This window comes from Amborella trichopoda, chromosome 12, assembly GCF_054954075.1.
Source record: "Amborella trichopoda isolate Santa Cruz 75 chromosome 12, AtrichopodaSantaCruz75HAP2 v2.0, whole genome shotgun sequence".
In the NCBI taxonomy this organism is placed as follows: Eukaryota; Viridiplantae; Streptophyta; class Magnoliopsida; order Amborellales; family Amborellaceae; genus Amborella; species Amborella trichopoda.
In genome coordinates, this window is record NC_142347.1 from 2,747,387 (window position 1) to 2,775,065 (window position 27,679).

The following is a 27,679-nucleotide window of genomic DNA, read 5'->3' on the forward strand; positions in this document are numbered from 1 at the left end:
GACTTTGTAGTGACGCACACGGGACACCTAGCTCCTGTAAGTTATCTCTCATTTGTTATGATATATTTGTATATGCATTGATTTTGGTGGTTGAATGATCTTATATGTGATTGGTTTCATGCAATTGTTTCTGAATCGCATAGAATCATTAAGGGAAAATTATGGCCTTACCATTTTATTTGCCATTATTATGTTACAGTCCGAAAATATCTGATATTTTATTTGTCCCTTGCTTTGTTCTCCTTTTTTTTTTTTTTTTTTTTAAGTTTGCCTCTCGGATCGCTTATTAAATTTATTTATTTAGTTTTATGATATCTATAGGCCAATTCAATATAAAAAACATTGAACGCCAATTTCGTAGGGCAGTTCGGGGTTCCAAAATCAAACAGATCGATACTCTTTAGTCGGTCCGTTGTCTGAACATCGGACAGCGTTAAAACTTCAAGAAATGAGGTATAAATGAGGTCTGATGTTAGAAACATCAAACTGCATTTTTAACAACAATCTATGTGTCTCATTGATGTTTATGCATTACTACTAGTAACATGGTTCCTTTTACATATAAATGTATAAATACTTGATAACATGGAGCCCTTAACCTGCATCAATTATTGTAGGCTGATGTTCGAAATATCGAATCGCTTTAAACTTTAAAAAAATAAATTTAATATGCAATCTGATGTTTAAAACATCGAATTTTGGAAAAAAAATTAAAAAAATAGGAGAGCAAGGACCTTTGTATGAATATTGCATATTTTGGGACCATACCGTAATAACAATAAAAAAAATAACAGTACGGACATAAATTTCCCAATCTCTAATGGAAAAAGGTTTCTATACTTCCCCGACAGCATAGAAGATTTATGCTTCTCCTACCATCCAGCCGTCCAATTTTGATCAAGAGAGCCACTCACCGTTTGATCTTAAATCTGACGTCTCAAAATATTTTATTTTTAGTTTTTTTTATACAAATTGTATGAATATGAAATTTTGTACGTACCATCTTCACATTGAGGCGCACCTATAAAATATATTAAAAATAATTTTCAATAGAATATAATGATCAAAATACCCTTTGAAACTTTCAAGGGTATTTTGATCATTTTATTTTATTAGAAATATTTTTTTTATATTTTTCGCTAGTGTGAGTTTAATAGAGGATTGGACATACAAGATTTAGTGTAAAAAAAATTTATAAAATTTTTTTTAATAATAAAATAATATAAAAACTTGACGTTATGATTGAGATAATCTTAACCCTCCATTTAGAATGGACGGCTGGATAAGGGGAAGCACATAAGTTTTACGCTGGAGAAAAGCATTGAAAGCTTGCCCATCACTAATAGGAGGCAAGCATTGAAAGCTTGCCCTTCACTAATTGCTCGAAATGTTTCATAAGAAATTGTACGTTAGCTTGGTTTAATTTATGGGACTAAATTCAAAGTTTGAAGTTGAACCCTGTCACTCCCTCGTTTATTGCACTTTACGCAATCATTTAAACGAGTCGTAGCTTTTAGATATTTATTTCATCCGTGATCTTTTTTTCAATTTATATAATAAATAAAGGCCAAAATAAATATAGATATAAATGTCAAGAGTGTGAGTAAATGCTTTTGGATATTTATTTCATCCGTGATCTTTTTTTTAATTTATATAAATAAATAAGAGTAAAACATACGAAACACTTAGCAATTATAATGAATAGTAATATAGATAGAATCACAGTCGTGAAATTTTCATCATGTGGTTCAAAATGCATAACACTATATGAGTTTTAATATTTTTTCTAAAAATCAGATTATAATGAAATTTTAGACGTGTGTACTAAAAAATAGGGTGCAAAATTTTAAAATATATAAAAAAAATTTCTCAAAATATAAAATGACTGAAATACCCTTGAAAAATATCCGGGGTATATGGTGCGCAATAGTGTTAGATATATATACCCAAAATTTCATCTTAATCAGATTTATAAAAAAAATTAAAATTTAAATAGTGATATACATTTTGAACCACTCGATGAAAACCTGACGATTAGGATTTTACCTATATTACTATTCATTATAACTGCAAGCGTTTGTTAGCTTTTTCCAATAAATCAGAATACCTAAATAAATATCAATATAAATATCAAGAGTGTGGGTAAAAGCCCTACGACGGATGACTTGTATCTAATGTTTAGAGATTCACTTTTGAATTACTAGGCGAGTATTTTTTAAAATAAAAATATCTTTTCATTTTTAGCTCTCCTACACTTATATTTAATTTCTTCAATAAAGATCATATAATTTTTACTTTTTAAGGTTTCTTCTAGGTTGAACAGGTCCCCAAATTTTGAGGTCCAAAAAAATACTCATATAAAGCTTTACTCAAAGGAATGATATACAAAGTGCTGCCCTGGGAGAATACAATCAATAGTTTAGCAAATATGGGATCAACAAAGTAAGATGCACCTTCAAATAGTGTCGAAATATGTCATTTCAGTATTGAAATTCTTTATGGTAGCCTAAAAAATTATTTTCATTTCTAATTATAAAATTTAAAGCTTAAAAAATAATATAGATCAAGTAGATTTATGAATACTTGAAAATCAAAATCGATGGTCTAGATAATACATTACAAGATGCACTATTTCCAAGAATTGAAGTTTTTTTTTACATCCATGCATCTCAAGGACAAGATGATTGGATGTGAGGGTTTTTTGACATCGAAACAACTTTTTCTAGTGAATTTTGGAGGTGATCCTTAATTTGGTTGTTTAGGGCCTCAATCGTATATAAACTTTTTCCTAAACAAACACACGCTCTATATTTTTATTTATTGAAGGGTTTTTTGTTTTATGAAAAGGGATTTATATTGGAAGTAGTGATATATTTTAGAAAACAATAGGTATAAACTAATATTTTTGTTTGAAATTTTGAAAACTGATATATAGGCATTTAGATGGTGTTATATATGAGCTAATATTTTATTTATAGATATCGCGTAACCTGAGGGTACGACTTTTAATAGAAAGAAATAACATAATAGGATTTATGTAGCCGATTCCATATAGCTAGAATAAGGTTTGAATGATGATGATGATATACCACATGACTCAAGCTTGCATGCAATATTCCATTTAAAGCACTTTCTTTTTTTTTATCTCAATTTTTTTCATATAATATCCTTTTGTCAATAAATGTTTTCAAAAGCATGTTGTCAAAATAATTGTAAAAGACCTCCTTTTCCAATAAATAAAAAAATAGCCTTATTATACCATTATTACCTTTCTAGTTTAACATTGATCGATTTTAGTTTACGAAAATTGTTTTATACGGGCTGGACCACATTTCTACATATGCGGTCCAGGGAGTGTAAAGCAACCATCTTAAAGATGGATGCAAGTAGGTGTTCAATCTAAAAAAATAGAAACTAACAGTCAAAATGTAAAAAAATTATTATTTTTAGTTTTTAAAATTTATTTATATTTTCAAATCCATGATCTTCATTTTAGAGATTACATGTCCTTAAAAATTAAATCTTAAAATCCATCTAAAAAATATAATTATTTAGAGGCCCACATTTCTACAAGAGATTACATCTCCTTAAAAATTAAATCTTAAAATCCATCTAAAAAGTAGAATTATTTAGAGGCTCACATTTCTACATATGCAGGCTTGGCCGCATAGAAACCGGGTCATTTTGTTTATGAAATGAGTTTTAATTTTACCATGCAAGAACGTAACCCTGATCTAGTATGTGATTATTTCCATTTTTAAAAAAATGTTTCTTCAATTTTACTCTTAACATTTATAGCAAATTCACTCAAAATATAAACACAAATACCTCATTTTTTTCCTTATTTTTTTACAGGTTAGTGATGGGAATGAAGGGTGGGACATTATACACATCGGTTCCCTAACCCATTCCCAACACAAACACCCATTTCAAGTCAGTTTTTGCGTAAATTTTGAATAATCACATTTATTTATTAACTTATGCGTATATTCTCATAAAGTCTCGTTATTTAAAAAAATTTCATGTCATTATGTCTGTACCCTATCTATTTGCAATATTTCTAAAGCAAAGATATTGCCCCTATTTTGGAATTTGAGGCGCCAAATTTTAGCATTTATATTGTAAAAAGGCTTAAGAACACTTTGGAATTTGAAATTCTGAAGTATTCTAGTAGAGCAAATACTTCGGAACTTGAAATACACATGTATTTTAATCAGGCAAACACTTTGGAATTTTTTTAAGTTTGAAAAACAAAACTTCATAATTTCAAATTTTGAAGTATTTGCTCAACTAAAGTACTTTAGATTCCAAATTCCAAAATCCCTTAAAGGTATTACTGGTTGGATATATATATATATATATATGTTAAATTTTGTATTCTCAAAATCCAAAGTAGTGGCAATATCGTTATTTTTGAAAAATTGTCAAACAAATTAGGTATAAACGTGATAACATGAAGATTTTAAGAATTTTTTAAATAGGATATAGGCATAAAATAATTTTATTTATTTTGCACCACCACACATTTTTTTTTCACTGCTCGATTTATTTGGACCAAACACAAATTGATGCCAATTTTATTTGCCACCAATTTAATATCATTTTGCCTTTTGGTTACGCTTGTTTCCACTTCGTTTCAAAGCAGCCCCCATGCAAAATGTGTAGAAACCTAAAAGCATTGCTCATTGTATATCTTATACTCCCTCATATAAAAAGGAAAAGTTTATGTAGTGCTGAGGCTCTAAACAATCAAATTAGATTTTATATTAAAAATTTCATTAGAAGATGTTGTTTTGATGCTCAAATATCTTCAAATTGATCATCTCGACATCAAGATACATGGACATGAGAAAAATAAATAAATTATAAATTTTGAAAATAGTGCATCTTGTAATGCATTTTTTGATCGTCAATTATCAAGATTTTTAAGGTTTTATAGATTTGTTAGATCTACACTATTTTTGAAGCTTTGTATTTTATAATTAAAAATAAAAATATATTTTAAGGCCATATCTAAAATTTTCAATATTGAAACCACATTTCTCGATATTATTTGAATGTGTGCTTCACTTTAATTATTTAGAGTCTAGGCTCTATACATACCCCACCCCAAATAAAATATTTAATATTTATTAAATATACTCTTATAGAAGGTCTCCGGACATTCGATAAAAAAAATAAGGATTTATAGATCCTTTTCCCGAGGAAGTAATGATACAATTTGCTCCCCACAAGAGCATACATATCACATTTGCAATGCATTATTTTGGTACGGTCCTAGGGTCCTACAATCAACTATTGGCCTTGTTTAAAAATACCATTATTTTAAGACCAATTGACAACATAGTCCTTTATCAATTCAAACAATATATCACTAATTTCATAATTTCTTAAAAATAAGCATACTATGAAAATAATTTGAATTGTAAAATAATAAAAAAAAAACTCAGACTAGATATATTTTATTTATTTATCAATGTTTATTTTAAAGGCTGAAAATTTATCTAAAAGGTTAATTCTTGAAAACTCTAAAAGGTCCCATTTTTTAAATTTTGATTAATAAATCAAAATTTAACTATTATAAAATTATATATGAGAAATATTATCAATTGATATATGAAAACAAATTCAAATATATAAGTAACTTTAGTTACAAATAATGTCAACAGTGTCAATCATGTTTTCAATTATCTATCTAGCACTATAGGTGATCAAATTACTTGTTAAGCTTGAAATCAATGTTTTATAGTAACAGGGGCCATCCCGATCCGTTTCAACCCCATAGAAATTATATTGGAATCGTGTTTTTAGAAATTTGAAATATTAACATATATTTATTATTTATTTATTACATATATAATGAGATATATTATATGATAATTATTATTGTTTTCATATAATAACAATATTTATAATATACAAAATAACAACATATTATTTATGTATATTAATATTTGTATCATATATATTTGTGTCATATATCTTACTTTATTATAACTATTAATCATGGATTACTTTGATTCCTTATTATTGTGAGTAGTATTGTTATAACTTTTTTCCAACTAATTGGGATCATCTACACGAATCATAGTCTATTGTTTTGTTTTATTAAAGGTCATACTCCCAATAGACCATAAAGTCCTCATATCTTTTTTCACTACTTCTAATCATATCTTTTTGGGACTATCTTTTACCTTTTTTTAACCTTCCACTTGAACTAATTCGTACATATTAATAAATACTATACTAGGTCTGCACAGCATGCGGCCAATCCATCCAAGTCTATTTTATCTCATCTTATCACCTATTAGTCATCCACTTAAAATTCTACCGAATGTATTCCTTTCGAATTCCATCAATTCTTATACTATCCCTTACAATAAGCAGCTCAAAACTATTAATTATGGATTGCTTTGATTGCTCACAACAAGTGGTTCAAAATTATATTCTATAAAGTGCTTATTTCAAATAAATTATAAGATTAGTGAAATATTTTATTAATAATATAGATTTTATAGGCTCAAAGGATTCTATGGTCATTTAGTTTAAATATATGAGTAAGATGGATAAAATGATATAGTGTGATGATATTTGGTCACATCATCCTTATTTAATGCTTATCTTCAACAAGTGAGAAGGGGTAAATCTTGATTTCTTAATATGGTACCGATAGATTATATTGTATATTTATGATTTGAGGTAAACTACTTGTTACGTAATATTTTAAATTTAAAATTGACAAATCTTTTTTATGCTAAGCCCAGAGGGTTAGATCTTCAAAATTATAGTTCTTTAATATATCTTACATAATGTTTTACCCTAAACAGCATGTACCTGTGGGAGCGTTTAATTTGTTCCATATATGCTAATAATAATTAACAGTAACTATATAATATACATATGATTATTACCCGATGCGTTTCTTACATTTCATATGGCATACAAGCCATGTGGTGTTTTATATATAATAGATGGATTATGCCTTTTGCTCATTGTTCTTGACAAATACAACATTAAATCATCATGGGCTGGTCCCGAAGGTGTAATATCAGATGTTATATCGGGTATGGCCATGTTTTTTTGTTTCATAGTAACCCCCATGCAACCTGTGTAAAATGGCCATGTTTTTTTGTTTACTTTGTTTCATTGTAGCCCCATGCAACATGTGTAAAATGCTAAACTTATTGCTCATTGTATATAATATTATATAGATCATAAGGATTTTAAGACCAATGATTTCATGCATCCTTCATGCATCCGTTGTAGAGTAATAAGAGGTAATAACATTAAAAAAACTATTTTATGGTCATTTGTTTGATCGAAATTTTGAAATATACACTTTTTTTATTTTAATGAACAATTACAAAAAAAAATAATTTGAAAACACAACTTAGAAGTATTTTTTTAGCCCAATTAACATAGGTTGTTCATTTTGGTGAGATTCTTAGGACTAGACCTTAGAAGGATTTTTTCATTTTTAATGTTTTTGGATGGCTTTATTATCATTAGATGAACAATGTTAAAAAGAAAAAAATGATTTTGAGTTTATAAAGACTAAGATCTTAAAATTCACAAAATGAATGGTCTAGATTCGTTTTTGGAGGAAACTCATTTTGACCATAGGATTGAAATTGATTTTTTTTTTTTTTTGGGACTGATTATTGAGATGAAGAGAGTATTTGTGCAAAATTTGAGGTCATACAAATACCCCAAACATGGTTTTCTAGAAGTATCGTTGCATTATACTATGATACAACTGTTGCATTAAATCATTGCTCGAATTTTAAAAGAAAAAGGAATTTTGTTAATTTACAATTTCAGTCATTTAAAAGATCACACTTTATTATCAAGTTTATCCGGTTGTTATGGGGAACTAATAAAGATTACATAATGATCATACAACTTTTTCGTTTTATGTGCATAAGAAAATATGATCAATTACTTGAAACTACTTTGAAGGGGAAGTTTACTTAATACCTCCTTATCTTTTAGAATTTATATAATACCTCCTTATCTTTTAGAATTTATATATTTCTCTTATATTTTACGCTTATATCCTAGTTTTTAAGAACATATTTAGTTCTTTTATTTTATCTTTTTTAATACAACAGATTGAGCTCAAATTTATGTGTCCATACTTATTATCAGCATGCTTCAATAAAAATATTCTAGGACCATTTTAGTTATTTTTATTTAAAATTATTGCTGTATTTTTTATTTTTTTGGCAAGTGCATAATGGTGAGAAGTATAGACGCCTCAAATTTAGCGTAATTGATATACAAAAAATATTAAAATTAAAATATAATACTAGTGGACATAAGTATAAAATATAAAATATCGAGAATAATTTTTACATTCAGCAAAATAGAAAGGAAATTTATATAAATTTCCCCAATTTTTTAAATTTTGGTGCACGTCAGAACTCGACATAAGTCTCTACTCTCTGAGTTTTGATTTCTTGAGACCTCTTTTACCGCAAAATTGTCAATATGTTATTCACTTTAACCATATTCGAACTTGAGGAACCTTCACCAGGATATGAATTACTTCCAAACCAGTCATTGGTTTTGTGAAAACTCCTAAGTTTTGCATGGCAGTAATAAATGGGTTGGAACTGATTGACATGCAGACTCTATAACTCGGGTCGGATCCCCTTGATCTGGACCATACCGGATATACATATACCCGATCTTGCTTGAGTTGATAGTTTGCTCCGGGCTTGATTGATCCGGAGAATTTCACCCAAAATGACTATGTAACTTAGGTTAGGATCCACTTGACTTGGACTATACTGAGCATACACATACTATCCCACATGACTAGACAATTTTGTCTAATTTTGATTGACCCTGAATTTCACCTAAAACATGGGATCGACATCCACCATGGTGATAGACGAAGGAGATTAACCATAGGCCAGTTAGAGCATAAGCAGCATTGTAAAGTGGTACATCAAATCTCATTAGGTTTTAGAAAATCAATAGGGAGTTCAACGTCGACAATTATGAATCTTAAATAAAAATTATTCCAGGATCTACAAATTAATATATATCTCGTAATATATTTCTTAACAAGTGTGCACCATTTTCGAATCTACAAACTCCATAGCAAGAGATGTAGATATATCTACATACTTTCACATGGATGTTTGGTGTTGAAGCTCTATTTCTTATAAGATTATTCACTTTGGTATAAGGATGTCATAATTATTATTGCACATAAGATGTCAAATCGGGATGTATTATTGATTAAGCAAAAAGTCCAAAAGGATACGGTTTTTATGAGTCCATGTAGAAACGAGTTGAATTGTGTCGAGTATGATAATACAATTCAATCAGTTGAATTTCACATCCAATAGTTAAGAATGATTGTGATCTTTTTGTATCAAAAGTAAATGGTCTCATAATACATCAACCTTTTTGCAAAAGGACACGGTTTTTATGAGTCCATAAAGAAATGAGTCACTTCTTAAAAATCTATTTTTGAGATGGATTTTTGGACTTAAAATTTTTAAGGACATGTAATATATAACATGGAGATCATGAATATGAAAATAAATAAATTTTAAAAATTAAAAATATTAATTTTATTAAAAAAACATTTGGACAGTTAGTCTCAATTGGTTTTAAATGGACCTCCTATTTGCATCCATCTTCAAGATGGATGCTTTATACATTGGGATCACATATTGTAGAAATACCATCCAGCCCCATATGAAATGATTTTCTTTTATAAAATATCATAAAGTTGTAGTCTCGAAAACTACACCCGTAACATCCACCATCTATCTTTGGAATCGAATGGGCGATAAGATCATGTTTTTCATAGCACCGTACATGAGATTCCACTTATGGGATATGCCTCCCACTATTTCCATAATCAAATTTGAAGTCTACTGCCCTTCAATAGCTTGTATATGCCTAGACTACAGTTTGGGCATACCAACCTTCATATAACCTTCACATTTACACTAATAATATTTCCACCCTGTTATTTATTTCCTTTAGTAGAAAACTAAAAAAATATTTATTCCTTCAATAAACTACCCAAAGAAAACAACTCCCCTCAATTTAGGTGTCATATTCCAAATATACTTATTTATTGATGCACAATGTGACATAAGGAGCCTATACTATGCTCCCATTGGAGCAAAGGTGTGTGCCTATACCTTTAGGCCGAGCACCAACTTGAGAGATTGTTCTGAATATAGAATTGCTAAAAAATTAGTAAATAGTTATTTTCAAAATAAAAAAAATAAATTTTCAGTTCTTTAACACTTATATCTCACTTTTTAAAAATTGGATAGTTTTGATATTTTTCCAAGTACATAGAGAATGTGATTAAAACAATTTTTTTTTTTTTTTGAGGTCGGTCTATGGAAGAGGCTGCATCACCAAACTTTGAGTACTAAAATACAACTACATTGGATTTATATGAGGGAGTTAACAGAATATTCCTACAACAAAATGAGATCTTTTTTTGTTATATGGAAAGGATGAGGTTTTTATAAGGCCTAGGCTTTATAGCAACAAAATAAAGCCTCATGTGAAATTTTTGGAAAGTATTTTTAGCAACAAAAAACTCCATGATATCTCTAAAATCAATTTTCAACACTAAAAATAAAACCTGAAACTAAAAAAAAAGATACAGATCTTGTGTATATATCAACACTTATTTTTAGGGCGCAATGAACCGTCTAGATTATTTTTTATAACATATACTATTTTTAGAGCTTTAAATTAACATTCACTATTTTTAAAGCTTTAAATCTTTTTTTTCATAAATATAATGTTCAAGCCAAGATGAGTTTTGATGCTTGAATTGCAATTTTCAATGAGTTATGAGGTAAAGTTTTTAGTTATTTTGATACTGCGTAAGGCTGGAGCCCTACCAAATTATTTTTCTTAAAAAAATACGTCACAACTAAACTGAGAAAAGCATAGAAAAATAAACAATTTAAAACCAAAAGGTCCAAGGCTTTGAAAAAGATGAAATGGATAAAAAAACAAAAAAGACTCTGATAAATGAAGCATATTACAAATGTATTTTATATGTGTTTGTTTTTGTGTGTGGTAAAAAAGGAAATTAAGGCTGATATTTGTGAATTCCAGTGCAAATCCTACTTCCATTTGTATTTGTATTAAAGAGAGGAGAGGAGAACATCGCAGCATAGCACTTGTCGTTTGACGGCTTCTTTTCACAGGCTTCAGATTCGCGGAAACTCAGTGGTCTCCATTGCTCACCATCGTAGAGAGAGAAAACAAAGAGTTAGAGAGAGAAACAAAGAGTTTTCAGTCCCTCTCTCTCTTGATTTGGATGAACAGACGCTGTATCTCCATCCTTCCAAAAAACCCATCTCTCTCTCTCTATCGATTTGGATGAAAAGACCGCTGTGTATCTTCCACTGAAGAAAACCCAACTGTTTAACTCTATCAAGAAACTGAACACACACACTCTCTCTCGCTCTAGAAGTACAGAGTACAGCTGCATATCATATTTGGAAAAAACCCATTTGTTCTCGAGTTGAGAGGGTGGCTTTTACTTAGTCTCTCTATCTTGTTCTCTCTCTAGATTTAGATGAGAAGTTTGCTGTATTTCCATTTTAGCGAAAAACCCATCTGTTGTTTCATGGTGGGTTCGGCTTCTTGCTAGTTTCTTGGAGCTTATTGGGACGGAGAAAGGACGGGAGAGAAGGGAAATAGAAGAGTGGGTTCTTGCGGGTTTCTCTGTAATGGCAGTTGCTTCTCCTCTGTGTACATGGCTTGTAGCGGCATGCATGTCAAGAACGGTAATGGCGGTTTCGGGGGACCAGCCCCAACAACCTGGTTTGAGGTCGGGTCGATGGGCGAGGAAGAGAATGGCTCGTGCTAAGGCCATGTGTGAGAGCCTTAGCGTGATGCCTGGTTATGGCTCGAGCTTGGTATCTTTCTGTGGATCCAGCCTTCAAGGATTGAGTTCTTGCCTTGCATTTGAGCCATGCCAGGAATATTACAGTTGTAAGGACCCTCCACTGTTTGGGGAGAATTGTTTCTCTCTCTTTGGTTCGAAAGGATTGAAGGTCGGGCGAAGGCAGCGCAGGGTGAATCACGCCTCTGGTGCATCTCTCTCTCCCTCTCACTCTAGAATAATAATATTGTGATCTCTCTCTATACATATGCATATCTAGAGGAGTCATATTGTGTTGTTATGTCGTGATTTGGTTTTTAATTCTTAATTGTGGGAATTTCATTTTCTTGTTATTTAATTTAGGTATGGCTAGTTGAAATTGTTTAACCCAAATCTCACTAGAACTAATTTTCTTTTAAGTTTTTTTAGAAAATGAATTAGGGATTATTTTGGATTAAATATTTGTGGACTTAATTTAGTGATTTAGTTCATATTTCTTAATTTCCAATTCAATGATTTAATTCATATCTTGTTTTATATGCTGTTTTCTGAGATGTTTTGGAGTGTGGTATGGCGCACTCTAATATGTCTTAAAATGTTTGGCTTAGAGCGATGTTCATGAAACATGGGTTTAATTTATTAATTCTATGATTTGCATTCAGTAATTGTGCTTAATTTGATATGCAACTAATGATAGCCCATGATAGCTTGATTCTGTGTTTGTTTCTGATTTTTTTTCTTTAATTTCCACTCTGACGATAGTCTACTTATGAATAATAATTATTGTTGATTTCCTGTAAAACTTTGATATATGTGGTTTGACGGTATATGCTGCATGGTTTGATATTGGGTTTTTGTGGGTTTTTATCTCTTGATCATGGCATCCGATCAGGAAATGGGTTCATGCCTAATTGATTTCATGTGTAATTTTATTTTCTTACGTTTGTTTTAGTTTAGTAGACTTTTGTGCATGCCCTTGATTTTGTTTTGAAATTTCAAACACTCGTGAAAAATCAATAAATCTTGGTTTGTTTGTGAGGGCTCGTTTTCCCCTTTTCTCTTTTCCTGCTGTGTAACTGTTGAAAGTTTATTTTGGTTTGCTTTTGTTTTTATTATAGTGCAGTCTACAACAAATTGATGCATCCTTTTTATTCTTTATCTTTCTTTTGCTTTTCTGTTTATGAAACACTGAAATTTTATCAGCGAGCTGTGTATAATGCAAGCCATTTTCTTGTTTAATGTTTCATTTTCTTATGTTTGATTTTAATTTCTGTGTTCGCATCTCATTTTCTCCTCTTGTTCCATATCTAAAGGTGCATAGTTTATGGTCCCGCACTCAAAGTTGGTGGTTTTGGTCTTTACCTTTTGAGTAACTGACTTTTATTAGCATAAGAACACCTTTTAGCATGTCGACTTAGATTTTACTTTTGTTAAATGTATTGTTTCTTTGCATTTTTGGTATACAACATTTGCCTAGTTATAATCCTTGGCCTGCCACTTAGTCATTCAACTTTGGTCTCATTTTTTAATGCTTTGTTCTATTGTGCTACTGATTCCTATTCTGATCTAGGAGGTGGAAATTCAATTTTTCCTTTATTTCCGACAAGATTGAGAGGAAACTTGAGATTGGGATGGTTGTCTCATCTAATCAAATAATCTGAATAAGAATTTCTATGCGTATGTGTGTCAGAAAGCAAATGATGTGGCTGGGTTAGATTCGTGTTCTTAAAACAGTTTATGTGGATGGCTGTTAACTGACCCAATTGATGAAGTGGTGCAGGTGGTTCCATGTGAATTAGAAATACTGAAATAGAGCATTTAACTTGTGCTGGGTGATGATCTAGAGTGAGGCAGAAGTTAATGCTTGGTTGATTGGAAGATCGTAAAGGAGATGTAACTTGAGTGCCTGGAGAAATTGCTTCACAAAGCAGGGGATATTTTTCTAAAAGAAACAAACCATTTGAATGAGATCATTTACCGTCTGCATCCCATTTCTAATGGTGTGTAATCGATATACTTTTTACTTGTTTCTCTTGACAAGGAAAGAGTGGAAAAAGGATATCCAAAAGCTCAATTTATATATTAATTGGTGAATATATTTGTTTGTATCTAAACTCGAGATCCTTGGTGGCACATTATGGTGTATGATTAACTAGGTGGTGAATTGTAAGAAAAATATTGAGTAAAACAATGACAGAAGCATGCATGGATCAAAAGAATGGCCATTGTTTCAGCAAGATGCTGATATGCAAATTCCGTTATACTGATTATGATCATAGAATTTGAGCTCTTCTATATGTAGGTGGATGAAATGGTGAGGGTAGAATAAAAAAACGAAAGGCTTTGGGACAAGCAGTTGGGTTTATCAAGAGGGAAGGATGAGATGGCAAAATGGATGTTTGTGATGTTTACCAGAGGGAGTTAAAAAGGGAGATTAAAACTTTTTAAGCAGAGGATGTAAATAACATGGATTGAGACAGTAGTGCAAGGTTTCTTGAGGCACATACTCGTGAGCAAGACAAAAGTTGGATTGTTAGAACGAGCGCAGATATTTGCTATTTTAGAAGTATAAAAGCTTACTGTATTAATCTAATTCCTTTGTGGCTTTGGTCCGGCATTGCCCGGTGTGGGGAGGGAATAGGGGGGGTCTGTTGCCTGCAATTTAGGTGAAATTTAAGTGATCAGTCAAGAAAAAGAAAAAAGATGGACTTAATGGATATAGGTAATAGAGGAGATGGAATATTTTGTTTGGGATGCCTAAAGGAGGTTTTCACCCTGCGGAGGGGCCTTCATAGTAAAAGATTTTGGAAGTAAGGCAGTGCAGGTCAGCTCTCATCAAATCCTTCTATATAGTCTTTGAAGTCTTTGGGTCATCTTGTTTGGGGCATCTCACCAATGTATTCCATACCACTGTCCTTCTTATCTATCTTGAAGATATTTGTCTTCTCCTGGCACGGAAACAAATGTCATAACATGATAGTTAGGAACTAAGAAGGTTCTCAATTTCTGAAAGGGAAAATGCCCTCACAATAGATAAGATCCTTTGTGGATATCTGATACAACCGCCAAGAATGTCAGAAACAATAGGTTTATTTTTTGCGCTTTTCTCAGTGAATTTTCTGTTGGGCCAATATAAAAAAAAAAATAAAAAAAGAAGAGAAAAATTTGGTGTTTGAGCTTGAAAGCAATTTTGTTAGTTAAGTGTTAACTGGAGCTTGAAAGCAATGTTTATGGTCCGGCTTGGTTAATTGATTGGGAATTCAATGGAAAGTTGAACCTTATGCCTGCTGTAAGTTTGGATCCACATGAGCTCTAGATATTGTATCTTCATTAGCTTAACTAGGTCAATTGATTCACATGTAGGATGACCCCTAAAGCAGGTTATGATTTGGGGGAGTGTCCATGCACACAAATAGCTATTAGGATTATCTGTTTCAAACTGCTTGGTTGGTTTGGTTCTCTTCATGTATTTGTCTTAACTTTTAATTAAGCTCATCGTCATTATTCTCTAAATGGAAGGCGAAAAACGATGACTTTCTAAAATAAAACAGACAAGGAGCTCAAGTTTCCTCCACTAGGAGTGTAGTTGTTTGTTGTTTGCATTAGATAACTACTCAACTTGGACTCAGATTTTACTTAGGACAAGCATTTGGACTTAAGGAAGTTGACTCAATGTTACTTTTTTAACTTATAACCTGCAGGGAAAGCCATGGCTGTTGCTGTTCAACCTGCCAAAGATGTTGGATTAAAGAAGAAAACTCTCAAAAAGCAAAGAAGGGTTGTTGTCACAGGGATGGGTGTGGTCACTTCTCTAGGCCATGAATTGGATCCCTTCTATAACAATCTACTTGAGGGTGTCAGTGGGGTTACTGAGATTGAAACATTCGACTGCACTGATTTTCCTACTGTAATTCTCTCTCTACCTCATATTTTCTTGTGATATGTCATCCTTTCTCTACTTCATTGCTATCTCCTTTGCTGCCACAATTAAGATTTCAGTGACGTTGATGTCATAAGTAAGGTTTGTTTCTATGCAGAGAATTGCTGGAGAAATCAAGTCTTTCTCAACAGATGGATGGGTTGCACCAAAATTCTCTAAGCGAATGGACAAGTTCATGCTTTACTTGCTTACTGCTGGGAAAAAGGCCTTGGCTGATGGTGGAATGAGTGATGAGGTCCAGAGGGAGTTAGATAAAGCAAAGTGTGGTGTGTTGATTGGCTCTGCGATGGGTGGGATGAAGGTATTGCGTGCAAAATATATGTATAGGCATTCTCTATATCACAAATCTTTGCCCCCTCTTCCCCCGGGGAACCTCACACATGGATGTCATTTTTGTCCTTCCATATCATTTCATTTTTGTGTTTCTGTTGCTTTGATTAGTTTTCTTGCATTGGGATCGTTTATTGGTTTACAGTGTTCAATTTAGTTTTTATGTACAGGCACACCTCTATCTGGCACAATTCATGCTTGAAAATTGAAATATTGTTGGCAGGTTTTCAATGATGCCATAGAGGCTCTTAGGGTTTCATACAAAAAGATGAATCCCTTCTGTGTACCATTTGCAACTACTAATATGGGGTCTGCAATGCTTGCAATTAATCTGGTGAGTTTGTTATGACCATTAAGAGTTTGGCAGTCCCTTGATAATGCATATCAAACTTAAATTATCAGCAAATTGTACTATAATTCAATGGCTATGGTATGCTCATAGGGTCATCATCATCTATAATGATGAATGTTGATGGAAAGAGAGTGGAACCTAGAAGAGGACATGATATGTCTTATTCTATATCCACTGTGCTCCATCATTTCATTGAAGTTTCATGACCCCAACTATGATTTTCGATAATTCATTTAACTACAGCATTTTTTTTCCTGTAATTTTTGGATGTAAACTGCAAATTGCAAAATGCAGAAGTCTGATAATATATACTACTTGTTTGAACTGCAGGGATGGATGGGTCCAAATTACTCAATTTCAACAGCTTGTGCAACAAGTAACTTCTGTATATTAAATGCTGCCAATCATATTATCAGGGGTGAAGCTGTAAGTTGCGAATATAAGTTTTACTAATATTATAAGGAGTCATTGAAAAAAATTGCAATTTTTAAATTCATTTTCGGTGATGCTTTTTGCTACAGGATGTTATGCTTTCTGGTGGCTCTGATGCAGCAATTATACCTATTGGTATGCAGATATTCCTTTTTCATCGTGGGATGAAACCACTTAGTTTGAACATTTGTTACGTGCATATCTTTATAAGGGAACCACATGATTTTCTTTATACTTTAATCCAATTTCCACAATCCATTGTGATCATCACCATCCAACGAAAAGTGATGGTGAAAGTGGGACCTACCAATAGTGGACATATCCCCCCTCCTTTCTCTTTTTTTTTTGTGTTTGGTTCACTCTGATGGGGTTTTCAGGGTCAAAGGTCCCTTGAGTTTTACACTGAAACACCATTGTAATCTATATTCTAAGACACTAGAAATATCAATATTGTGCCTTCTTCACAGACACATCCAAAGTTAATTAAGCTCCCTAGAGCCATGGTCATTAACATATTGTTCATAGCTGTGTTAAAAATGCACTATCTGGCTTGGGAATCTCCCTTTCTTGATGGGTAATTGGTAGGTAGCGCACCAGTTCCTTGTATGATCGGGAGATTTGATATCTATATAATATGAACATGTATATGTTAGAGCATGAAGCTGGTATGAGCGTTTTGGTTAGCGTGTATGTTGGGGCATCCTTAATCGAAGGTTTGAATGCCCACTGAGTGTTCTGAATTCTTTCTTTTAATGTCCAACGTGCAAATACATGATGTAATATATAATATGTAACCATTGTAACATAGGGTTGGTATTGATGTTTTGGTTAGCATGTGCATTTATGAGTTGTTAAGTCTTAAGGTTTGGCTCAACTGTGTAGCATTTTTTTTTTTCTTTTTTTTCTTTTCTTTTTTTAAGTTCAATGTTGGAAAAGAAAAGATTTGCATAGAGCAAGAGTGGGTCTTCAAATACCATTTGGTATTTTAAAGTTCGATGTTGGAAAAGAAAATTGCGTAGAGCAAGTGTGGGGGTTCGAACCTAGAGCCATTTGATAAGGAGCATGCCTTCCAGCCAAAAGAGCTAGCAATGGTTATTTGTTATAGAATAAATTTATGTAATTTATATGCCTTTTTCCTTGTTTCTTGATTTTGCCGGATTGCCGATCTGGCCGATCTCGATTGGGATCGGTTGTTGGGCGATCCATTTCTTAAAAGTTAAGACTCTGATTTGTACTAGTTGGACACTTATGGTTGTAGTTTAACATCTATGGAATTTTGACTTATATTGCTTCTGTTTTCTGTAGGGTTGGGAGGTTTTGTAGCATGCAGAGCTCTTTCACAGAGAAACAATGATCCCACCAAAGCGTCGCGACCATGGGATACTGTATGTTTTGATACATTTAATTTTAGTTTGTAGTTTTTAGAAGTATTCCATACAGTCCTGCAAAAGGCATCCACCTACTCTTCTGTTATAACAGTGAATGGTATTTGTCATACTGCTCCCACCCCACTAGGACATTCATCGAAGTATAGTTAGTTTCCACCACCTGTGTTTATGTGCATAGAGTGGATGCTCATTTGACTTTAATTAAATCAATATTCGGAAGTGTTTCTTGGTCTAATGGGGATTTCAGAATGTAGCCGATTTGACCTTCAAAATGCCTTGTCAGCTGGGACGACAACCATCTGATGCTCTGATGAATGGTGGAAGGTGATGGGGAGAGAGAGGGAGGACCCTCCAGGCTGGACAATATAGTCCGGCTCTTTCTCCTCTGTCGGCCTGGGGGATTACGGTTTTTTGTTGTCCATTGGACGGGCTATACTTTCCTATTGTATTATGCATGTCAGTGTGATATTTCAACATCGTATGCCCTTGATGTGTTTTGATAGAATCGGGATGGATTTGTTATGGGAGAAGGTGCCGGTGTGCTGCTACTGGAAGAGTTGGAGCATGCCAAGGTCTGCTTCTCATTTCTCTCCCAGGAAATAAATGATTTCCTTGGTGGTTGGGGATATATTTATGGTAGTTAATCTCATGTACTTATCTAGTGTCATGTTCTCTTTTCTTGTTCTTTTTCCTTATCTAAATACACAGCAAAGAGGAGCAAAGATCTATGCGGAATTTCTAGGTGGAAGCATCACTTGTGACGCTTACCACATGACAGAGCCTCACCCTGAAGGTATCGGTTTGATAGACTTCTTTATAGAAATACGTTCTGTAATCCTAAGGACTATGGAAAAGCACAGCTGATCGGGGTCCATCATCATCCAGTAAAATGGACAGTGATGGTGAGGGGGACCATAAGAGGATTTAACTGTTAGTGCATCCCACACGCGGTCATTGCTCATTACTTGCTTGGACAGTGATGATCCCAGTGGGGTTATGGATTCATGGTCCCTTAGATCATAGCATACTTTCCACTTGTTTTTTTGAACTGCCAGTGGTGTCTTATTTCTTATTCTCTAAATGGCATATGCACCCTCAAATTTCTACATGCGTCCTTTGCTTACCAATATATGAAAAAATGGTTTCTAATTTTACGCTAAAGTTGCTAATAATGGTTACAAAAATTATGGGTTCTTAAGTTATGCATTTGAATTTCAGGTACAGGCATTGTTCTTTGCATAGAGAAGGCTCTTTCTCAATCTGGGGTTGCCAGGGAAGATGTTAACTATGTAAATGCTCATGCTACTTCTACACAGTCTGGTGACTTGAAAGAATACAAAGCTCTTCTACACTGTTTCGGTCAGAATCCTGAGGTGCTTACTTCATAAATTTTTTTTTCAAATTCCACTTCCCTTTTATATTCTTGTATTGCTTGCATATGTTATTTTATCATTCAATATATTTTCCTTTTCTGTGGGTCAAAGCTAAAACATATAATATTTGCAGCTAAGAGTTAACTCTACAAAATCAATGATTGGTCATTTATTGGGAGCAGCCGGTGCTGTTGAAGCCGTGGCCGTCATTCAGGTAAACCATTTGCTTGAATGCAGTATACACAATGAATGCGCTACCAAGTGGTTCCTATTTAGTGTGACGGGAAAGTATTCCATAATTCGATGAAGTATGGTACACCAATACTTCATTGGACCATTTGCCATCCATTCCCAATGATGGATGGTGGGGACCAACTGTATGTGTTTCCTGCTGCAGCCCACTATGGTTTATCTCTATTGTGTCCATTCAGGAATGGATGGTAAATGCACTACAATGTATTGCAACATATTCTAATGGTTTCTGATACACACTGTGATGTATTACGTCTATAAGGGCATGATGATCATGAACAGATATTGCCAGTTGTCATTAAGCACTTAAGGTTAATTTTCTTTCCCGTCAATTTAAATTCTTTGTGGATACAATCTCTTGCTGTACCCATGAACTCCAGTACACCGATCTTTTCCCTTAAAGAGGCAAGCAGAATCACCAAGGGAAAATTCTAAGGCTCATCAAAAGAGGTGTACTCCAAGATCCTCTCTATTGCAAACCAAAAGATAACACCAGCTCTGAAAAAGCATGGATTTCCAAGAGCTACCATCAAAGGTAAGCTTATGAACCTCCGTTGGCTTGCCTGAATTGAGAAACAGCTTTAGGTTTAGAAATTTTGCTGAGTGCTACTCTCCTCAATATTCGAATTAAGTTATCCACCTTGGTCTCATGGTACCCCTTAAAGAACAAGATGAAATAATAGAATCCATTCTCTTACCATTTCATTGTTTATGTGTATACCCATGATGGTATTACTTATCCTCTCTTTCTAAGTTCTCTTGAACTAAATGGTGAATCTTCCCGAGAGTACAAACTCTTGGAAGGCATGGATCAGTTGATGAGCATCCTATGAGCATGCCTTCATCAATGGCACCACCCAATATGCATAAATTGATAATCTCCAGAAAACTTCTGATTCCCCTTTTGAATGCATAGTATGTAATGTGTTGGATGATGTGATCCATTGTCACCTTCACATTTCTTCAATATGACACAAAATAGGATACTGGAATTCAAAATTTGGGGATGATATAATAGTTTGTTGATTGTGGCCCTCTGTTTGAAAGCAAAACACTCTAGGTGTGGCACTACATTTGAAAGCAAAAACTCCAGTTGTTTTCGTAGGAATTCTGATTGAAAAGTAAAGAGATGAGACCTAGATGTGTGATGACTCATATTATGTACTACTTCTCGATCCACTGTAACTGAAATCATCCCTGGACAGGGCTGCCACATCAGCTTTTTTGTTTTGCATTTGTTTCCAAAGTATGCAAGACTGATATGATAAGTATTTTGAGATGTCTTATCTAGTCTGTCACAAAATAGCGAGCCCCTTCCTGTGGAGGACTGGATTATGTTTAATTTTCATGCTTATAAGCATGAAGTTGGGTTACATCTAGGGCGAGTTGAGTTTGACAAAACCTATGGAAGGTGGCATCCTGATTTTATGAGGTATGGAGGTGTAACTCCCCCTCAAACTTGCTAGCTATCTCATTTTCATGTCCACACAAATTCTAATTGTCTAAATGGCCATGACTGTTGTCCACCCTGGCCTTATTACAAATAATGTCCATATGTATTTCAACATCGTCTAAGATCTTAATGCTTTCCTTCCAGCCATCTCCCCTGGAAAAGGACAGAATAGTTTCTCTAATCCAGCACTAACATCCTCACTGTCCAGGCTCCTATGATTCCCAATGTGTGGAATGCTAATTCAATTGGAACGATGTCAGGAAGTAGCCTAAACTCTTACTGGGAAACTTGCAAAGAATGTAAAGCACATAAATGTAGGGGGCACATAACCTGTGAGAAAATATTGTGAATTCTTATCATGCTACCCTGTGTGGCAAAGGATATAAGTGACCATTCATAATTCAGAGCGCTATGCAGTTGATCAGTCGTCATCTCTGGTTGTGTTCTTGCCTTCTTTTCTTGCAATTGTGGTTGCCATTCTAGGTAGCAATGTGATGTAGAGACTTGAGAAGAAAACCAAGAATTAACAATTCTAAGCAAAGCACAAGCACAAATTCGCAAAACCCTAACTAGGGACAGAAGCTTGCCTTTTCTTTTTCTCTTGTTTCAAAATCAAGTGAATGGCCCCGTTAGACCTCCACGCACCTCTTTTATAATAACTTAATGGCAGTGATTCAAAACGTGGAACGCCCAGCGCCTAGGCGGTACGAAACCCGCCTAGGAGGGCACCCAGCGCCTACGGCCCGCCTAGAGGCGGTATTTTTTTTTTTGTATTTATTTATTTTTAAAATATAAAAGGTTAGAAGGATGGTTTTAAGTTCATTTGAAACCTAAAACTTATTGGAGCCCATTTTAAAGAGAGAGAGCCTCCAAAAAACTAGTTTTTGGTGATTTCTTTAGGGTCGAAGGGTTTTTCAAAGGGTTTTTATATATCTATTGGGGGTTTTTTGAAGATTTTGAGTCCTTAGAAGCATATTTGAAGTGGAAGTTTGAAGATTGAGCAATCAAACCCAAAGTAAGTGCCCAAAATACCTAATTTTTATTTTTTATACTATATATCTTTTTTTTATTCAAATGGGCATCTTTTTTGGATTCGACTGGGCCGTCCAGGTTCTGGGCGCCCGCCTAGGCTTTGGGCGGCTTGGATCCCCCAGGCCGCCTAGGACCCGCCTAAAGCCTTTTGAAACACTGCTTAATGGGGTGCAGAGGTCCATTTTGCCCTTCGCAAAAACAAGATTGACTAAATAATAGAACTTAAAAATAAAATACGCCAAAGTAAATACCTATAATGTCCCTCCCTTAACTAGGAAACAAAAGAAATTAAACCTAAGACAAATAAAGATAAGATGTTATGCACTAAGCAAATGTCCCGATTAGTGCTTATTCTTTCTGTTCTTCTTGGTGGCTTATATGGTACTTGTATCCTTGAAATAGATATATGTGTCGGGAAGGATCTGCTGCTCCCATAGATGATCGTCTTCACTAGGCATACTTTGCACATCATCATTCTGCCCCACTTGAGCAGTACTCGGCCTCGAGTTAGGATCACTAACTTCTGTTCCATGGTACTTGGACAAATCACCAAATTAAAAACATCAGAAAACATCAATATGTAAAGGCAAAGCAATCTTATACACGTTCGTACCCATCTTCTCTAAGGTTTAGAGTGGTCCTGCCTTCCAGTCATTCAATTTGTTGTACATGCCTGTTGTATGCCTCTTCTTGCTGAGATACACCATTACCAAATCACCCACATTGATCTCCTTGAAATGACAATAGCTGTATTAGCTTCTAAATTAGCTCGCTCCTGCTGATGGACTTCTTTCATCTGCTCAACCAACTCCCTTGTAGTAGTATGACCTTATCCACTAGTCTTGTTAGGAAAACAGAAATTTATGTTGATTTTTTGAGGAAGAAAACAGAAAATTAAGAAATTCCAAGCAAGCACAAATTGATGGAAACTACGGTTTCCTTCCCAAAACCCTAGTTAGGGAACAAAAGCTTCCTTATTGTTTTCGTTTCGTTTCAAATTCATGTCAAGGACCCCTGCAGACCTCCATGCACCTCTTTTATAACTTAATTGGGGTACAAAGGTCCATAATGCCCTTCACAAAAATATGATTTACTAAATAGTATGACTAAAAATTAAAATACCCTAACTTAAATATTTTTCAAATATAATGTCTAGGGGACCCTAACCCCCACTGATTCACCCCACAAAAAGAAAAAGAAAAAGAAAAAGAAAACGAAAAAGAAAAAGAAATAAACTGGAATAAGATGAATTCAATTAAGAAATGTCCCGATCAGTGCATGTTCTTTTTGTTCTTCTTGATAGCTCGTCGAGGACTGGTATCCTCCAAAGATGCATGCATTAGGAGGAATCTGCTGCTTCTATAGTTGACAGCCTTCGCTAGTCATACATTGCACGTCATCACAATGGAATCAGGTTCTCTAGCTTAGTTCACTCAGCAACTCGTGAGGCAGCATTTTCTACATGAATTACTGCACTTCACATGTCCTCTTTTTGGGGAGTTGTGCCTGTGAGAAAGACACTGTTTTTCATGAATGAGTTTACCATGCAACCTTGACCCTTGGAATATATTTTGGGTGGTTTTTGTTTGGTTGCTAAGAAAATCTGTGGGCATCAAGTTCTTGTGTTGGGCTTGGCTTGAATGATTAAGGTGTTAATGGTTGCAACATTATGTCGCACTTTCAAATCATACTGCTAAATTACCCAAAGAGAAAACAGTTGGCCTGGTACAATATATGTAGTTGGTTCAACATTTGTGTGTGAGGTTTTCATGATGTACACAATCTTACAGTTGACTTGAAATAAATGGAACCATTGGAAAAGCCATCATGTCATTATCATTGAGCTATTGGGTTTCACTTAGCATGTTTAACTATTTCGTGTGTAAAATCAATAAACTTTAAAGTACAAGAAAAGGGTTATCTTATGCATGGATTCATGTTTTTTAGTCTGTTAAGCTGTTGGATAGCCATGGTGGACGAGGTAGCGCATTTTTCCTGTAGCATACTTCTTTTGCTTATCATCTAGTCCTAGGAAACTTGGGAAACTTGAGCAGATGATGGCTGAGGCATATTAATGGAAATTTATGGTGCTATGAGGATGCCATTCCCTTGCAGCTAGTCAAGAAACCTATTACAATCTGTGGCTATCTATAGCAGTAGTATTGTTGTTAAATAGTTTGAATAGACTGGTCTTTGAGTAGTCTCTCTCTCTCTCTCTCACATAATATAACATGAATATGTCAAGCATTGTCAAAAAGATGATTGGGCGACATAAGAGAGGAAATAGATGTCCTATCATTTAACATGAAAGTTTCTTCCATGATGTTTGCCAGTCACCATGGATATACCATCTCTCGAAATGCATCTTCTAACATTTAGCAGCTAACTTTGAACTATAAGTGGGCCCAGAAGTGGGTTAAAACCTTAGGACACATCATAAGGATCATTGCTTCTGTTTCAGTTGAAACACAAAATCCTTGAGCCTAGCAAATACCCGAAGAACTCCCTACATGGGATGTCTCTAACTATGCCTCCCACCCTTGCTGGTCCTGGCCCCTGCAATCCTGAATGAGCTACCATTGAAGCTAAGCTTGGAGGCAATCTCTGATGACTACAGCGAGTTCTACATCTTGAGTTTGGTATTTATTGCTAATAGTCTTCCATTCTTGGAATAGGTCATCTGTTGTGAGGCCTCCTTTTGGACTAGAGCCCATGGTAATAGCGCTCTTGATCTGCTTTTATGAGACTGAGCCTTTATAAATTCTGCTCTATGATTAACAGTAATCTAACTTTGCATTTAAGAGCCTTCTACTGTCCCAAGTTAAATGTTTATTTTCAGATTCAATAGCATTGACACTACACAGTAGTAACTTTTTAGCTTGTTAGCGACATATCTGGGAGACACAACATCTGAGAAGTGGAGGTAGTTGTCCAAAAACCGACTTGTGTGATTATTGCTCTATACGTTCCTGTCTAGTTTATAGATGCATAGTTAGTGGTAGAGACTTAATCTTGATAAATCAAAGTTATGTGCATGAGATACTTTCTGTATGTAGGAATGGCCTGTAGACCTGGGTGGTCAGGGTGGTGTCTCATCATGACGTCTAGAGTTCAATTCCTACTAAGGTTATTCAAAAAAAAGAAGCCATTCTACCTGGATGCCATAACAGTCTAGGTTCCCTAGTATGATTCTGTGCACACCAATAAGGCAGTTGTGGAGTTCACAATGAAGTTCCATTGAACCATCACTTCAAGGCTTCTGAAATGGTGATATAAAAGAACAGTCTTTTGGCAAACTGGGATTATTTTAGTTTTTGTTGAGGCCATGATGAAGTCTTGAGGTATCTGTTTAGTTATTAATGGAGTTACCTCAGTAGTGCATTTGTAGGGTCATTACAAATTGCAGATGAAGTAAAGACAACTTGCATTCCATGTCTTTTAAATATGGAATATATAGCGTGGTTGATTGTATTGGACTAGCCTTGGGATGAAGGTAACTTTTGTTTCTTTTATATATATTGCTGATTAGAAAGTATGATCCACTGGCTTGGTTATTTCTCTCTGAGAAAGGCCCTCCTAAGCCATCTTATTTTATGTTTGTGGCATTATATGGTTCATCAGTCTAGTGTTCTGTTCACAAGCTATTTTTCCTTACTATTTGAGGGTTTTAATCTTCTAGTCTTAATTGTTTTGTGCAATACAAACAGCTTCTATCATGAGTTAAATTGCAGCTCCTCCTGAGTGGTTCAATCTTCTAGTCTAATTCAGGCATGAACATATATTGGTTAACATAGATGAAGCTTTGTAATAAAAAACAAGGAGAGTGTTTTTTATCACCATATTTTTAATCTAGAACTAGGAAAAGTAAACATTTGTTTTGAAATTCATATGGTTAATAGAGTTTCTCTATTTTTTCACTCATGTATACAGTGACACATGGGTGTGTAGTAGACCACATACATTGCTAGTATCTGAAGTGTTTGGAGTTGAAATTCTTTGCTATTGTCTTTATTGAGCGCCAGATGAGTTGATTTTCTTTTGCCTGTTTGATACTATCTTTTCTGAGGGAATGTTTTGTTCACTTGCATGTTGTGGAAGCTATACGTGTATGAAATTGGTTGTTGCATTGTTATTCTCTTTAAGTATAAATTGCTTCCTAAACCTGAGGGGTGAGCTCTTACTGGTTTGCTAGGCTATTCGAACAGGGTGGATTCATCCAAATGTCAATCTTGAAGAGCCTGACAAAGATGTGGTGAGCGTCTCTCTCTCTCTCTCTCTCTCCATAACCCAGTAGTTGCATCTCTCTGATTCTGAATGGTTAATAGCATCTTTCCATAATTGCTGATAGCAGTCCATTAGTTTCATCCTTCACTATTTGAATTGAACCAGACTGGTAGTCCAACTAGTTGGACCACCAACATAACCTGGAACTGGTTTTGTTTGCTAAAAACTCGGATCTCTTTGAAAATTTTTTAAATAGATTTTCGGGTCTTGGCTGATTTTTATTGATCCAACTGGTGGTTGAATCATTAATCAAACCGGACCAGTCACTTTCTGGTTCTCTGTCCGGTATGGTTTTGATAACACTGGTTGCCACTCCCTCATTGCAATAACAGTAAACATAACGTGCAAAACATTGTGCGACAGGATTTGAGAGTGCTTGTGGGGCCTACCAAGGAGCGACTGGACATCAAGGTTGCGCTCTCGAACTCATTCGGCTTTGGGGGCCACAACTCCTCTATCCTCTTTGTCCCTTACAAGTAACTTTGCTTTATGCACCACCTATAAGTCCCAGATTTGTGAAAGTACATGTAAGAGAAGAAAGCCTTGTGGTCAATGGCCCTCAGCTGTAGTTGGATCCTGCCATTCACACATTTTTCTTTGCTTAGCAGAAAGAAAGAAAAAATATAGTTGTATTAGTGGGTTAATGGAAAAAAAATATTCAAAATATTTCATGAGTTCTCCCTTGTTTATGCCTTGTTTGCTGCTGAGAAAATATTGAGATACATGCTACACCATGCAGATGAGCCTTTGTCCCGAGATGGGATCCAACCGCCCTTGGTAGAGGCAATAGAAACACCTTGCCAATGTCGAAATTCCTTTTGCTTGTGTAACTCTTCGGTAATTCTGTCAAAAAGTACTGAAATCTGGGTTTGTAGCCTTGAACAAGTGATGTCATTATGGTAATTTGACCTGCTTCAATCACTCGAGCCAAATGATCTAAATTTAGTTGTTCTAGG

General features: G+C 34.3%; 1 protein-coding gene across 9 annotated transcripts; it reads left to right on the forward strand.

Annotated features, from left to right (window-relative positions):
• Positions 1–27,387, forward strand: FAB1 (fatty acid biosynthesis 1). 9 transcript variants are annotated; one of them, XM_088854159.1, is made up of 15 exons: positions 1–36; positions 3,856–3,933; positions 11,113–12,096; positions 15,589–15,794; positions 15,925–16,128; positions 16,381–16,491; positions 16,840–16,935; positions 17,031–17,076; positions 18,247–18,326; positions 18,833–18,901; positions 19,038–19,122; positions 19,548–19,702; positions 19,836–19,916; positions 26,632–26,691; positions 27,087–27,387. In XM_088854159.1, the coding sequence occupies exons 3-15, from the start codon at positions 11,733–11,735 to the stop codon at positions 27,201–27,203; spliced, it is 1,674 nt and encodes a 557-aa protein (XP_088710285.1). In that variant the 5' UTR covers positions 1–36; positions 3,856–3,933; positions 11,113–11,732; the 3' UTR covers positions 27,204–27,387. The 9 variants fall into 9 exon arrangements, with proteins under 9 accessions (XP_088710285.1, XP_088710287.1, XP_088710289.1 ...); XM_088854161.1 differs by having other exon boundaries at positions 11,205–12,096; XM_088854163.1 differs by having other exon boundaries at positions 11,654–12,096.
• The last annotated feature ends 292 nt before the right edge of the window (positions 27,388–27,679 follow it).